The sequence below is a fragment of the Hypanus sabinus genome, chromosome 30 (assembly GCF_030144855.1).
Source record: "Hypanus sabinus isolate sHypSab1 chromosome 30, sHypSab1.hap1, whole genome shotgun sequence".
NCBI lineage: Eukaryota > Metazoa > Chordata > Chondrichthyes > Myliobatiformes > Dasyatidae > Hypanus > Hypanus sabinus.
The window spans coordinates 11,563,279-11,579,701 of NC_082735.1; the positions used below are offsets into that span (position 1 = coordinate 11,563,279).

A 16,423-nucleotide genomic window follows, 5' to 3' on the forward strand; every position below is an offset into this window, starting at 1 on the left:
TAATTCAAATAAACATTCTGGACTGTTAAAACATAGCAAATCTTTAAAATAGAACCACAATACTCATCAGCTTCACTCTATGTTTATGTCCATTATCAACACAGGCCGCAAACTGCACATTCTCCTGATTTCAATTAAACAAAGCCATAATTGCAAATAGGAGTTAGCTCATGACCACGTACTTCTTGGGAATCTCAAGATCTGGCTTCCCTTCTGCTCAGTGTTTCTGTAGATTCACTTTCCCTGAAATGCACACAGCAGCTGATAGTGAGCTGTGCATCGCAGACCCACTCACAAGATGGTTACCAAATATTCCCAGGACAAAAATTGCATTGGAGTGGAAATTGCACCCATAATTGGTTTGATTAGTTTGAATTTAAGATTCTAATGGTCAATTTACCTAATCTTTGTATGTAAAATCTTGAATTAACCAATTAGGCAACATAATCTAATAATTTCTACTGCTTTAAAAGCAAACAGAAGTATCTTTATGCCTAGTAATCTGAAGTAAAATCACTAAAAGTATATTGAAGGTCTGCTTCTTAGTAAAGAAATTAAATCACATTCGTAATTCTTGTATACCTGACAAAATTTAAGTCTTCTCATGCCATTGAAATTGAAATGATTTTATAGTTTTTAACGGGGGCATGACCAGAGAAGATCACAATTAAATCACAGGCTAGTTTGCCACAGTTGTTTAGGTGGTTTTGGATTTTCTTCACTTTGGTTTAAAACTTGCGAATCTTTGGGGTTGGTGTGACCAACGTTTACTGGTGTGTATGATAGTACTGATGTAAAATGTATGAACCTCTATTGTATGTTCTATAAGAAGATTTTACAACCTATCTGTTGTGTGATCGTAATTGCAAGGATAGAACTAATCAGCTCAGGGTGATGTCGTGAAGCTAGTATAAGCACAAGGGGTGGGGGTGTTCTAGTATAAATATCTGTTCAGAATGTGTCCCAAATAGACTTCAAAAGAGAGAATGACAGACTTCTGATTGAGTACAATGGACTAAAGGTGGTAACTGGAGATGGGGCAGACCAGCCAGAGTCTATCTGAATGTCTGGCAATGAATTGCTCACCCTTGAAGCCGCAAAAGGCGGGATCTCTATTCACTTCAATCAATACTCTCTTTCCCATTCCGACATGTCTGTCCTTGGCCTCCTCTACTACCATAATGAGGCCAAGGGTAACCTCCAAACCGATGGCAAGAACATTGATTTCTCCAATTTCCAGTAATTTCTCCCCCCTGCATACACCCCATCCTTTTCCATTCCCCATTCTGGATACCCTCTTACCCCTTCCCTTCTTTTCATTGTCTCCTTACCTCCCTCTGATGCCCCTCCTTCACTTTCTTCTATAGTCCACTGTCCACTTCTGTGAGATCCCTACTTTTTCAGCCCTTTACCTCTTCCACCTATCACCTCCCAGCTCCTTGCTTTATCCACCCACCTTCCCTCTCACCTGGTTTCAGCTGTCACACTCCTTCCTCGCACCACCTTCTTACTTTGGCTCCATCCCCTTCCTGATGAAGATCTTGGACCAAAATGTCGACTGTTTATTCCTCTCCATAGAAGCTCCTATTTGGCCATGTTCTTCCACCATTTATTATTATTTATTTACTGAGATACAGCATGGAATAGGCCCTTCTAGGCCAATGTGCTATGTTGCTCAGTAACCCTAATCCAAGCCTAATCACAGGACACGTCTGTGGGAGGGAACCGGAGCACCCAGAGGAAACCCACACGGTCACAAGGAGAATGTGCAAACTCCTTACAGGCAGTGGTGGGAATTGAAACCTATGAAGCACATTCCATTCATCCTGTGTGCTCTTCAAGCTAACTATCCAACTGCATTCTGCTTCCCCTCAATACTCTCAATGACTGTGTACTGACTGGATTGTTGAGAAGATTCATTATTCCTTAAATGAACAGATTTTGCTTAAAATTTTCATTGTTTTTATTTCCCTTCTCGCTAATGCCTCACCTTTGGGGATCTTTCTAATCGTTCACCACTGCATGCACTCCGAAGCACGAAGATTATAAATAGTGGCGATGACATACTTGCACACTACGGTAACCTTGGAAACTCTCTACCCAGTTCACACATCAAAACAACGAATGGATTAAACCAGAGGAAAATAATTGGGAGCGATTGACTTAAATGATTCAAATCAGATGCAAGGCGTGCGGTGATGGCAAGTGTAATTGGTGATGAAGAAAACATCAGAATCCATCAAGTAAGAATGATTGATTTTTAAGTGATAGTGAGCAATAAAAGAAAAAAGGACAGGAAGTGTATTAGGCCTCCGTTAGTCTCGAGAGACCATGGATTTGAGCCTTGTAAAGTATCCAGGGCGTAAGCCTGGGCAAGGTTTTTTTTGCATGGAAGACCAGCAGTTGCAAGTCTCCTCTCTCCACGTCACCGATGTTGTCCAAGGGAAGGGCATCAGAACCCATACAGCTTGGCACCGGTGTCGTCGCAGAGCAATGTGTGGTTAAGTGCCTTGCTCAAGGACACACACAGCCTCAGCCAAGTCTCGAACTAGCGACCTCCAGATCACTAGACAAACGCCTTAACCACTTGGCCACGCGCCAACACACAGGAAGTGTAGAATGCACCCAGAAGCAACCCACATTTATACATTCAGGGGAATAATGTATAAACTCCTTCTAGATAGAGTCAGGGAACCGAACCCAGGCTGGCATTGTAATTGCATTACACTAAGCACCACGCTCCCAGGCCATGCATAATTCTGGATATCATTCTGCCGATTACATCCATGGGATAGTCAGAAACACAATCGACTCTAGAATATATTGATATTGCACTGGATTTTTCTGATCAGGATCCATGCCACTGCAGTTAATGCTTCTCCAGTGCCAGGCATGCTTCTAATGAGTTCAATTGTCAATCTTCTGGAAATGACCGTTGTTTGGTCAACTCTCGGCACTGTCCACCGAGTTCTACATAAAGGGAATATAAATACGCCAAGTGGCTCAGAGCAGGGCAGGTGTTACATCTCACTGGAGATTGCACACACGCATCCCAAAGTACTCAATCTTTCTGTTCAGATTATTGGTGCAGGAACGGAGTGGACCCTCTGCCCGTGGAGGGGAGGACCCCATTATCTGCCTGGTGCTCCGCCAAATCCCACCCCTTGCCTTGTTGGCTATCTCCCTATTCTTTGCAGTATCTGCCTCAGTGGAAGGTATGAATTATAAATCCTTTACATTATATATTTATAGGTTTCATCTGTGCATGGAAGGTTTAAGGGAGGGGTAGGCAAGAAGTGGTGCGGTTTGTGGTCTGTGCCATGGTGGATCATCGCTATGAGTTTGCAGACCCTGGTTTCTAAAGTATTTTGCTGTGTTGCAAACATGCTTCCTATATGTCACATTATTCTACCTTTTTTCATCTATTTTCCATAATTAACTTGCCGTCTGTATTTTATGCTTTCAGTAAAATTGCCCTGTAACTGTCCATATCACCCCTCTATTCTCAATACTGAGATGAGTACCCCACACACAACCTTCCCCTCCAATCCAAAGAACTGGAGCTTTGTCACCTCTCCTTCATTTAACTTAGAATAAATCATTCCACGTTGATTTATTTCCAATTCCATCTCGCGCCAATACTTTTGTGAGGAACCTCATCAACATTTATTCTGGTCCCGTCTAAAGCAATTACCTCTAATCAAAAGAATTGCTCACTTCCTTAATAGCTGATTCTATTTGTCAAACACATCGAGCCAACTTACCTTTAGATAATTTAATATGAGTTGCCCTTCATTAATGCATGCATTTTGAATGCTCATTAATTTCAAATTACAAATCCCAAGAATTTCCCACCTACTCATATTAAACTAACAGTTTACAGTTTTCTGTAAATCCTTTCCTCCCTTCTTGATCAGAGGTGTCATATTAACTACCCACATTATTTGCATATCTTATTAAGACATTATGATTATTGTCTCTGTTAATTAATTACCTACAATAATTTGCATTTTTTAGGAATATATTATGGATAGAGCCTCCGATATTTCCTTACTGATCTTCCTTCAGCAGCTCAGAATCCAGGGAATCAATCTTAGTAAATTGGGCCATCATAAGCTCTATGACTCATTTCTGCACCAGATTCATTTCTACCAGTGTCTCCCTCCAATCTTACCCTACATTACATCCATACAAGCCCTTTCTATATCCTTTATAAACATTTGAGAAGTTTTTCTTTTCTGTAATTCAAATTTTCCCCCCTATAAATAATTTCTTGCCTTATCCTGAGTCATTCAGCCTTTACTTGCTAGATATGTTAAAGGAATCTAGGATGAAGAACTAGACCATCTGCATTCTATTCTGGGCACTAGAACAGCCTTTATAAGTTCAAGATGGTACCTGTGCCATCCACTGGTTTGTGGGTAATCAATTCCTTTGTGGGTATGTCACATGACATCTGGGTGTGTGACAATGGCAAGCAAAACTGTGGTTCCACATTCACCAGCTTTGTAGCATGAATCTAACCACAAAGCCACCATAACATTTATTCTGCAAATTATATTACTTATATCCTTTTGCACCTGAAAGCTACATGATAATCCTTGTGCAACCAGTGTCTGCAAGAGCTCTCGTGCTTATGACTTATTCATTCCATCCATGCAAGCTCTCCGAGTGCCTGCGTCTGCCCTTCTGCATTTAAAAAGCCCTCAGCCAATGGCGACAGTGTGGAAGGCCGCTGGCTTTCAGCAGGTGGTCTTGGAGGTTGAGTTGAAGCACGACTCGAGGGCTGAGCGGCAGACTCGGACAGGTTGGCATCTGAGGTAGGAACTTGGCTGACCGGCAGGTAACACGGACACTGGTGCAGAGGTATGAGCCCCTGGTATTGATCTGTGCCTGGACAGCAGGAATGAGTTCCAGGGAACCACAGCCAGCTCCTGGCCTGCACCAACAGCTACACTCTCTTTGCAATCCATGCCACCCTGGTGGGTAAGCCAAGCGCCTATCTCATGTCAGAGGCTGGGTGGCTGTGACGTGTGGCAGTGGATGCTGCCAGAGTGTCCACAGGTCATTCATGATTCTTAGTGGTTGAACGGTGTCTCCATGATTCTGATCCCACTGTGACTGGATGGCCTTAAGATTCTCCGCAAGTACATTTAAAAAAAAAATCCTACTTTCTGTAACCTTCATCAAAACCTCTAGAATCATATCTTGGAGCTTGAGGTATAGTGTGGAAAGTGAATCTTCTGGCTCATCCATGCCAACCATCAACCATCCCAGTTTTAATCTCCCCACATTCTCATTAATTCCCCTAGATTTGACCACACTCGGGGCACTTCACGGTGGCTAATTAACCTCTCAACCTGCACGTCTTTGGGGTGTAGGAGAAACCTATGCAGACAGGAGAGAAAATGCAGATTCCACCCAGTCAGCACCCAAGGTGCGTATCTGAAGCCCGACCTCTGGTGTTGTGAGAGTACTGCGCCTACTAGCTGTGTCACCGTACATCCTGCTGTCCATTATTTTGCTATCCCTTCCTGTTTCCTAGGTCAGATTGTTTGTGGAACAACTGCCAAACAATCCTCTGACCACCACATATCTCAGCTCTCTGCAGGCCCATAAAACACTGGTTAGACCACATTTAGAGTACAGTATCATGTTCAGTTCTGGTTGGCTCATTATATGAAAGAGGTGGAAGTTTTAGAGAGGGTGCAGGGGAGATTTACCAGGACGCTGCCTGGACTGGACAGCATGTCTCATGAGGATAGGCTGAGTGAGCTTTCACTCTTTGGAGTGAAGGAGGTTGAGAGATGAAATGATAGAAGTGTACAAGATGACAAGATGCACAGATTGCGTGGACAGCCAAAGACTTTTCCCAGGGTGAAACTGGCTAATACGAAGGAGGGATAGTTTTATGGTGATTGGAGGAAAGTGTGGGGGGGGGGGGGGAAATGTCAGAGGTTAAGTTTTTTTTTGACACAGAGATTGTTGGGTGCATGAAACACATCGCCAGGGGTGGTGATGGAGGCAGATTCATTAGCGACTCTTAAGGAACTCTTAGATAGACACATGAATGATTGAAAAATATAGGGCTCTGTGAAAAGGAATGGTTAGATTGATTTCAGAGTAGCTTGAAGTGTCAGCATAACACTGTGGGCTAAAGGGCCTGTCCAGTAGTGTCCTATATTCCCTTTTCTTAAATCAACCATGAGTTTAGACTGATTCTGCTTTTGGTAATATCTAATTCCAGTTATTTTTGGATTCCAGCAAACCCTTTCTTATTTCTCTTTGTTACTTCTCCGTTCCACCTAATAAATTCCAGGAATAGAGAGAGGGAGAGAGAGAGGGAGAGGGAGGGAGAGAGGGAGGGAGAGAGGGAGAGAGGGAGAGAGAGAGAACGAACGATTTACCTTTAAACTGTATCTTTCGGCAGCATCCAGTATGGCAGGTACCAGGTCATCCACAGGCTCACTGTAGTCATCTTCTAATCCCGAAGGATACCAGGACAATACCAATACCCCTGGAATCGGATGAGAGGAAATATACTGATGATGTCACTGAAATTAACTATCTTACAATATCAAATGATCATATATAACACACACAAAGTGCTGGAGGAACTCAGCAGGCCAGGCAGCATCTATGGAAAAGAGTAAACAGCTGGCGCTTCGGGCCGAGACCCTTCAGCAGGACCAACCAAAATGTTGACTGTTTACTCTTTTTTACATAGAATATGAGTAACTCTCTGCCACCTGGCCTGGTGCAGCATTTTGTGTGTGTTGCTCAGATCTCCAGCATCTGAAGATTTTCTGTTGTTTCTAATGATCAAAAGATCTTTTGGTGTAGGGTTGATTATATATAGTTCAATTTACAGTACTTGACAATATTAATCCAGAGGAGTTTCATGAGAATGATTCTAGGAATGAAAGGGTTAATGTTTGATGACCCTGTGCCTGTACTTGCTGGAATTTAGAAGAAAGAGAGGGGGATCTCATTGAAACCTATCGAAGATTGAAAGGCTGAGACAGAGTTGAATGTGGAAGAGGATGTTTCCTATAGTGGGTGAGTCTAGGACCAGAGGGCACAGCTTCAGAATAGAGAGATGTCCATTTACAACAGAGATTAGAAAGAATTTCTTTAGTCAGATTGTGGTGAATCTGTGGAATTCACAGCCATGGACAATTGTGTAGGCAAAGTCATTGAGTCTACTTAAAGCAGAGGTTGACAGATTCTTGGTTGGTCAGGGCATCAAAGATTACGGGAAGAAGACTGGAGAATTGGGTGGAGTGGCAGTTAGCACAATGCTTTAAGTAACAGCGACCCGGGTTCAATTCCTGCCACAGACTGGGAGGATTTTGTACATTCTCCCTGTGACTGTGTGGGATTCCCCCAGGTCCTCTTGGGTGTCCTCCCACAGTCTAAAGATGTACCAGTTGGTAGGATAATCATTGAAAATTGCCCCATAACTAGGCCAGAGTTAATTCATGGGTTACTGGGGGATGCTGCTTGAAGGGCCAGGAGTGCCTAATCTGTGCTGTGTCTCAATAAACAAAGGAACAATAAATAATTATCAGTCAGGATGGAATGGCAGGGCACACTTGATGGCCTAATTCTGCTGCTACGTTTTATATTCTCAACATTTAGTTACCAGTTGGGCACTGACAGACAGATAGATATTTTTAAGCCACTGCCTTACACGATGGCAGATCTATTGATCTATCCATTTCCTTGGGTGAGCTCAGCAGAGCCATACCACCATACGTAAGAGACTCCCGTTTAAGTTGCTGCAGAATCCTTGCAGTCCCAATGTCACGTACAGACAGTTAAATGCACACTGAGCCGGATCTTACAGGTCATAATTGATCCATGAATAGTACACCATGGGTTTGCCACTCTGAATATTGATGGGGTGGGGATGGGAGAATCTGAAGCTGAAATTGTACCGGTGAGAGAATTGCGTGAGGGTGTGGCACCTGATTGCTAGGGACTGCGAGAAGCCTCTGCAGGAGGTGGGGGTGGCTGGTATGGTGGTGACTGGTTGACTAAACTGTGCTCCAAAGTAAATTTGAAGCAAGAGCTCCTGAAGCAGAGGCAAGCGTGATCCCAATGAGCCACAGCAGTCATCGGTAGCCCTCTGGCTTCAGAATCCGAAAACTACAGTTTCAAATCTCACTCCAGGGATCTTCACCACATAATTCCTTTGACATTCCTGGAAGTTAGGAAGTGCTGCAATGTAGAATGTGCTGGATGAGATGTTAAATCTCCTAGACTGTTACAAACAATAACAAGGCATTAAAATGAAGACCAGAGGACAGCTCACATGTGGCCTGGACAAAACCTATCTTTTGAATAGCTTCACTAAGAGGAAGATTCATAGATTTTTATCACACTGTATATATGGGACATTTCTAAGTGAGAATCTACTGAATATTCTCTAGAGTACAATAGTAGTTATACAGTGGAATCTGGTTAATTGGGACACATCAGGACCACCACATTTTGGCTCAATTAAGCTGAAGTTTCATGAAAACAGTTAAAAGAGTATAAAAAAGACAAACAAAAGTTTAACTGAGTAATAAAATGTAGAGCATATTAGAAGACTACTAATACCTTTACAGTACCATAAAACTGTGGATTATAGTTTTTAATAGTTATCGACAGAGGAATTCGTCCGGTGTATGCTGCTGTGTTCTTTTGATTGACTGGAAATGAACAAAATTAGTGCAGACATCTAGTGCAGATAATGGACTGCCGTCATACAATTGCATCCTCCAAATCTTCATTTTCATTGGAACATTCAAGAAGATCGTCGATGCTTTCAAATTCTTTGTAGTTTCTAACTTGTTGAAGTAATGAAACAGTTTCATTTTCACTCCCAGCCGTTTCTGGCATCTCCAAGCTTGAAAGCTTGAAACCGCACTGAGCAAGACAGTTTAGAATTGTCTTTCTGCTTATTTCTCCCCCAACTATCAGCGACCAAATCCATTGCTTTTTGAACACAAACACATGCAAATGATGCCACGTAAAAACTGTTCGCTCTAAGCACGGTATAGTAGTTAATGGCCACACAAGTGCACACAGCTGATGCTCGTTAGAAAGTGTTCAGCAACAGCCTCCTGTCTCAATTAAACGGCATAGTGGCCCAAATAAATAAACATAATCCCAGCTATTTTCTCCATTATTTTTTGTTCTTTAAGAGCTGTCCCTAAAAGTGGCTGTTCTGATGGCCCAGTTAGCCAGAATCCACAATACTTATTTTAATTATGTATCAGCTGATATCCCAATATTCTGAAAGGTGACATGCTCATGCAACTTCCTTGGTGCTACATTAGGGCAGTGACAAACACCAGTCTCAGTAATTTCTGTAGATTTTGTTCATTACTCTACTTGATCATATTGTCGAAAGTTGGGTGGAGGCCACAGTACAAGGTAGTCCAAGACACTGCTGATGCTGGAATCTGAAGCAACAAACCAGACACTGCAGAAATTCTGCCTCCAGGCAGCATCCATGGAGGGAAATGGACAGTCGACGTTTCAGACTGAAACCCTTCAATGGCAAGATCAGGTAGTGAAGCACTACATGAGGAATGGCATCATGGCATGTGCGCTGGTATCGGGTCAGGAGCACAAGGCTTACTCACAGTGGAAGTGCCTGGTCATGTTTCTGTAATAACCTGGGAATGGTGATTGCATTTTCTGCTAGATATTGCAAGAAGAATGCCAATGTTACGTAATTCAATTTCTAATCCCATGGCACAATGTCAAAGAGTAGGGCAGCACTCCCAGTGCTTTGGACATCATTTATCCATCAATTATTTTTACTAAATCACAATGGCCTTGAATTCTGGAAGAACTTCATGCTCAATTCATGGCTGTATTTCCTACATTTCTATGGTAACTACACGTCAAATGTACTTCATTAGCTATTAAAAAGGTTCGGAAGTCCTGAGATTGTTAACCATACTACAGAAATGCAATTTTTATTTTTGGGTTCCCCGAGGACTTGCAGAACACACTTCAGTGCACTTTGTAGTGCAATACAGGAGCAAATGCAATTTATTTTGCCACATCTAGTTTAGTTTTCACAGTGCTGTTTCAGAGTACTGCAAGCGAATGCTAATGTGTGGTTATAGCGATGTTCAGCTCCTACATTAACATTGCCAGCACGACTTTCAAATTATGCTCCTTAATACAGCTGGGAGCCTCACTGCAGTTTATGGGCCAAAACAAGTTAATCATTGATGTAAAATATGGGCTTCACCTCTAATTAGTTCTCCTTCAGATCTCCTCAGGAAGCCTAGTAAAGGCCTACCTCAGCATAAAAATTATTTTCTGTAAGACGTAACATAAGTAACAGCCACGTGCTGCACCACTGAATAGATAAAAATTGTCCCGTTTCAGGGAATAAATCAATTACTTTGTAAATTGTTACCTTAAGTCCACAATCACTTAGATTAGTGTTTCCAACCTTTTTTAGCCCAACAAAAGCACCTTCATACTTGCCAATGCCCCACTTGGGCACAATATACTTTCTGCAGCCCCCATAGTGTAAAAACATGTCTACTATATGCTAGCATGAGAGAAATAATACCGCTTTAAATTTTGATTTGTCTTTAAATCTAGCTTACACTGTACCTGTGCACTGTACAGCAGGTTCAATATCAATGCGATCCTTGAGCTTGATGGTTTTTAGCAAGAGTTGAAATATCTGGTTCAAGTTGTGGCAGCAAAGGTCTTAAGATCCCACGTGTAACAACGTCCAAGCAGTTTCTGTTCTGTGTGAGCATGTGGTTCATGACACTGAAGCCTCTTTCAACAAGGCAGGAGGATGGAAATGCAAAAAAGAATAGTTTGACTCTTCTCCAAAGACCAGGAAACTTCGTATGACAGTGTAGCCACGTACCACAAAAGCCGACATTTTTGAAAAATATTTTTGCTTCTTCATCATTCTGAACATCGATAATTTCTTCTTGTATGCTCTCTTCCTGTTCTTCTGCCTTGCAAAGAAATGGGTTGATTACCCAGTCCAGAATTTCAAAATCGTTCAAATCCTTGAATCGATTCTGAAAATCCTTCTTCAGTGACTGCAGATATAAGGAGTACTCTTGCAAATCACCATCTGTGAAAGAGACTGCCATGCTTTCTATGCAGGGAAACTGTGAGAACATTCTCCTACAAATCTGTTGCTTATTTATTTCCAATAAAAGTGGACACTGCACTTTTGCCTGGATTAAATTGAAATTCTCACCCTAGAGTTTCAAATTTAGAATCACAAACAAGAGAAAATCAGAACTGCTGAAGGGTCTCAGTCCGAAACATCCACTGTTTATTCCTTTCCATAGACGCTGCCTGGCCAGCTGAGTTCCTCCAGCATTTTGTGTGTGTTACCAGTATTTAGAATTTTTAATCTGTCACACAGATTGGCTAGGTATATCACATCTCCATGTAGAAGTTCAATCTTCTTTCCCAAACTCGTTCACTTTGTGCAACAATTCAACCACAGTGTCAACAAGATCAAAGAAATATTTTACACAGTAGCCTTTTGACAGCCAGTGCACTTCGGTCTGAAGAAGTAAGTGTTCAAACTCTTCATTTTCTTGGCATAACTGGCATGATATTCTGCTATTTAATGGATGAGCTTTAATTTTTGTTGATAGCAGATATTACAAGAGTCATGATTGAAAAAATTCATTGGCTGGGGTTTTTGGCTGTGAGATGTTGACAATGAATTACACAGTGGATTGCAAACAGACTTGGAATTTCTTTTATCATAAATGCCACAAAACCAGCATAGCAACCTGTCCTATATGGTGCTCCATCTGTTGCACAAGATATCATGTTCCTAATCAGAATACATTCATTCTCAATACAAATTTTGAGCTTGTCGTAGATTGATTCTCTATTAATATTTGTTTTTTCCTTTTTACAAAAAGAGGATCTCTTCATTAACATTTCCATTTTTGATAAACCTACATATGCCATTAGTAATGCCTCATTGTCTTGCACAGTTGACTCATTTACTTGTATCCCAAAATATGTTTCTTGTAGCTCTATGCAAGGTCGATACTCCATGTCTTCACTCATTTCGTCAATATGACAAGCTACAGAGCTATTACTCAGAGAAATTGGTTTTAAAATACTGGTAACACACACAAAATGCTGGAGGAACTCAGCAGGCCAGGCAGCATCTATGGAAAAAGGTGCAGTCGATGTTTCGGGTCGAAACCCTTCAGCAGGACAGAACTGGCATCCATTTTAGGAACAGTGGTGAGCACTTCTGATAGAGCAGGTATTATTAATCTTTCACCAATTGTATGAGATTTTCCACACTTTGCTATCATTTTGGAAATGTTATAAGAAGCAATGGGACCACCATTTTTACTTCCTTGCAAATGACTTGAGTGTACAATACTTTTCAAATACATCTTTCATCTTCTGGAACTGAGTAATACCATAAGTAGCCTTTTTGGGGTGTCTTTTACGGAAGTGTTCCTGTAATCTTGATGGTTTCATGGCTTCATTAGACACTACAGTATTACAAATAAGGCACTCGGGCATTGTTGATCTCAATAAAACCATTTGGTTCCGGCCAGTGCTGTGAACTGTTTCCCGTAGATCTGTAGAGAAAGTTGAGAGGGTGTCCTTTTACTGACCTGCTGCTGAATTCCATGAAAGGGGAATGATTCTGGCATCACGGTTGCTAATGTACATGTCTGTCTGATTGGTAATGTCGGATAAGATTGCTGAGTTTCTCACCGTCTGCAGAGCTCTGGTTCTTCCCGAGATCCAGAGCCTCATCCTTTCTCTTGGAAGTGCCCACTCTACTAACGGTCGGTCACGTCTTGTGCCTCCAGTTCGGGTGCCGTTTACCGCCCCCGCACCAAGAATCTCGAACACTCCCCGACGACCTCTATTTCCCCTAATGCCCTCTTAGGAGACGTAACTGCCCCCTTTGGGGGGGGGGGGAAGGAAGGGCAGTACCACCCCTGTTGTGAATCATTGACTTAGATCTGCAATCACTTAGCTTCGCAATCACAGGACAAGTGAAAAACATCTAAAAGAGTCTGACATTGAACAATAAAGAACAATGTGGCATTTGGACAGATTAATTTGCTCCAGCATTTTGCTTTGGATTTCCAGCACCTGCTCACTTCCTCCTGTTTATATCTTTAAGTTTGCTTGAACCATTAATCTATTCATTTGCATTACTGCATATGGGCCAATTGGAGATAATCAAACAACAACAAAAAAATCAAGAGCAAAATACGTCAAACAAAATTTAATTGAGCACCACTGTCCAGACCTTCAGAGGTGAAATATCCACTCTATTTACTGGGAGTGCTATCACGAGAGGCTGGATAAACTTTGGTTGTTTTCTCTGGAGCGGTGGACGCTGAGGGGAGATCTGACAGAGGTTAATAAGATTGTGTGCGGCATAGATAGAGTATATCGAGTATCTTTTTCCTAGGGTTATAATGTCAAATAGCAGAGGGCCTTCATTGATGGTGAGAGGGTGTAGGTTCAAAGGGGATATGTGGGGTAAGTCTCTTACTTGGACATTGGGGTGCTTGGAATATTCTATGGCGGTGGAAGAAATACATTAGAGGCTTTTAAGAGGCGTTTGGATAACTAATGGATGAAAGGAAGATAGAGGGAGATGGCCATTGTGCAGGTAGGAGGGATTAGTGTTTGGGTGTTTCTGATTTGCTTTTTAGTTTAGCTGGTTCAGCACAACATTATGGGCCAAATGGCCTGTTACTGTGTTGTACTGTCCTATGTTTGAGCTCAGAGTGATATTGGCTCATAGCTAGGAAGCATAATCAAAAATGGAAAACAGAACTGCAGGCACCGTAAAACTGAAACAAAACAGAACTGCTGGATGGACTCAGCTGCTCTGTTCCGAGTCAGAGACTCTTAATCAGAATGTCAAATCTGTTTGGAAGGGGATTAAAAATAAGGGTAAAACGTCACTCATGATAGTTGTGGGCCATGTTTTAATGAGGTCATCTCTTATTCTTGTCAAATGCAAACAACTTTGATAAATTTGTCAGGTCTATTTCCTTTTCATTAAATCCTGTTGACTCAGCTTGATTGTGTTAGGATCTATTTTTCAATGACCCAGTATAACTTTGTCAACTATTCAATGGTTTCCTGCTCCAACTCTCTCCTTTGTTGAATCAAAGTGTTATGTGTTTTCTAATTCATTGAACCTTTCCAGAATCCACAGTCAGACATCATGGAAACAGACCTTTGGTCCAAGTCACCCAAACTCATTTTATCTGGAACCACTTCTTGGGGTAGTAGCCATCAGGCCCATGAGACTTGATGCTTTTTTAATTATGTTGCCTAATACCTTTTCTCACGTGATTGTTTGAATTCTGCTTTCCACTGCCCCTCGATTCAAAGTTCAAAGTAAATGTATTATCAAAGTTCATCTATGTTACCACATACTATCCTGAGATTCATTTTCTTGCAGGCATTCGCAGTACATGCAAAGAAAAGCAATAGAGTCAATGAAAATGCACAAATAAATACAAACAACCAATGTTCAACAGACAAGCTGTGCAAAATACAATACGGAAATAATGACAATAAATGAACAAGAACATTGAAAACCTGCGCCAACCAGCTCCTGTGTGGGAGTGTTCAAGGACATTTTCAGTATCTGACGGCTGTGGTCAGTCTCCCACTGCTTCGCAAGGGCCACAGTCATGTCAGATGCCCAAGAGAAGGGTGAGTTACCTCAGTGACTATCACTTACCGTGACAAAGTGCTTTGAGAGGTTGGCCATGGCTAGAGTCAACTCCTGCCTATACAAGAACCCGGACCTGCTGCGATTTACCCATCGCCACAATAGGTCTACAGCAGATACAATCTCACTGGCTCCCTACCCTGCCTTGAATCTCCCAGGCAATAGTAATACCTACGCCAGGCTGCTGTTTATTGATTATAGCTCAGTGTTAAATGCAATTCTAATCCACAAGCTCACTGCTTTAGTCTATCTACACCCGCCCGTGTCTGGCCAGGCACAGCTCACATGCCATCTATAAATCTGCTGACAACATGACTGTAGGCAGAATCTCAGATGGTGACGAGAAGGCGCCGAGAGTGAGGTGGATCAGCTGGTTGAGTGGTGTCACAACAACAGCCTTGCACTCCGTGTCAGTAAAACTGAGGGAATGAATGACTGTGAAATTCAGGAGGGCGAAGCCAAGGGAACACACACCAGCCCTCATTGAGGTATCGGCAACTTCCCGATTCCCTGATGAGGGCTGGGAAGGGTGAGTGGCTCCAGGTTCCTGGGTATCAAACTCCTGAGCCAGTATATTGACGCGATTACAAAGAAGGCACAATAACAGCTAAACTTCATTAGGACTTCGAGGAGAATGAGGCAATGTTCCAGAATTTTGTCTCTATAAATTGTTCTTCAGTGCCTTGAGTCTGATTGGATTTGCAATTGTTCAATTTATCCCGCTTTTCCGTTAAGAGGTGGAATGGGGGCAAATATACCATCTTCTATGTCTTTGGGATGTTACCCGAGACCAGCAAATTTCTACAGAAGTAACCGTACAGGGCATTCTGACTGGTTGCATCATCATCTGATATGGAGGGGCCACTGCACAGGATGAGAAAAAGCTGCAGGAAGTTGTAAACTCGGCCAGCTCCATCGTGGGCACCAGCCTCCCCAGCATCCAGGACACCTTCAAAAGGCAAGGCCTCAAAAAGTTGGCATCTATCATTAAGGACCCCATCATCCAGGGCTTGCCCTCTGCTCATCATGAAGAAGGTAAAAGAGCCTGAAGACACACACTCAATGATTCGGGAACAGTTTCTTCGATCAGATTTCTGAATGGACATTAAACCCATGAGCACTACCTGTTTCATTTTCTTTTCTTTCTTTCTTATTTCATTTAATTTACATACATAAAATTGTTATTTATAATTTTTAAAAAATCATGCATTCAAAGTACTGCTGACACAAAGACAACAAACCGCACGGCACATGCCAGTGATATTAAACCTGATCCTGAACTCCTGAAGAACGTTTACCCATGTTACTGCTTAGGATGATCCATAAAACTTGGAAACTCAAGGAAAAGGAGAGTGTGACAATTTAAAAAGGAATTAATTGACATGATAGCTCGTTGAGGGTTGCACAGAGGAGTGGAAACAGTTAGTGACTCCATGTGCAATACTGCAAGGAGCCAGCTTTAAGACACAGGTGCCCTTTCACCCCCAGCGCACTGCTGATCCCTCAGCCGCAATGGCAGATGCCTTACAACAGACTATCTGCTGTGTCGAAACCCAAAACTATTGTTTGTGAAAACAGCAGTGAAGAGAACACACAGATAATTACACCACCTGATGCTTACCCACCTGAGATGGACACGTTGCAAAAGAAAGGCAAAAAAGACACTGGATTTTC

The 16,423-nt window shown here is 42.2% G+C and overlaps 1 protein-coding gene across 1 annotated transcript in view; it reads right to left on the minus strand.

Annotated features, from left to right (window-relative positions):
- Window positions 1–16,423, minus strand: part of LOC132383414 (glycoprotein endo-alpha-1,2-mannosidase-like protein) — a 66,188-nt gene that overhangs the window by 32,039 nt on the left and 17,726 nt on the right. The window contains exon 2 of the mRNA XM_059954338.1: window positions 6,408–6,517. Coding sequence (XP_059810321.1) covers window positions 6,408–6,517 — 110 coding nt within the window. The remainder of the gene's footprint in view (window positions 1–6,407; window positions 6,518–16,423) is intronic.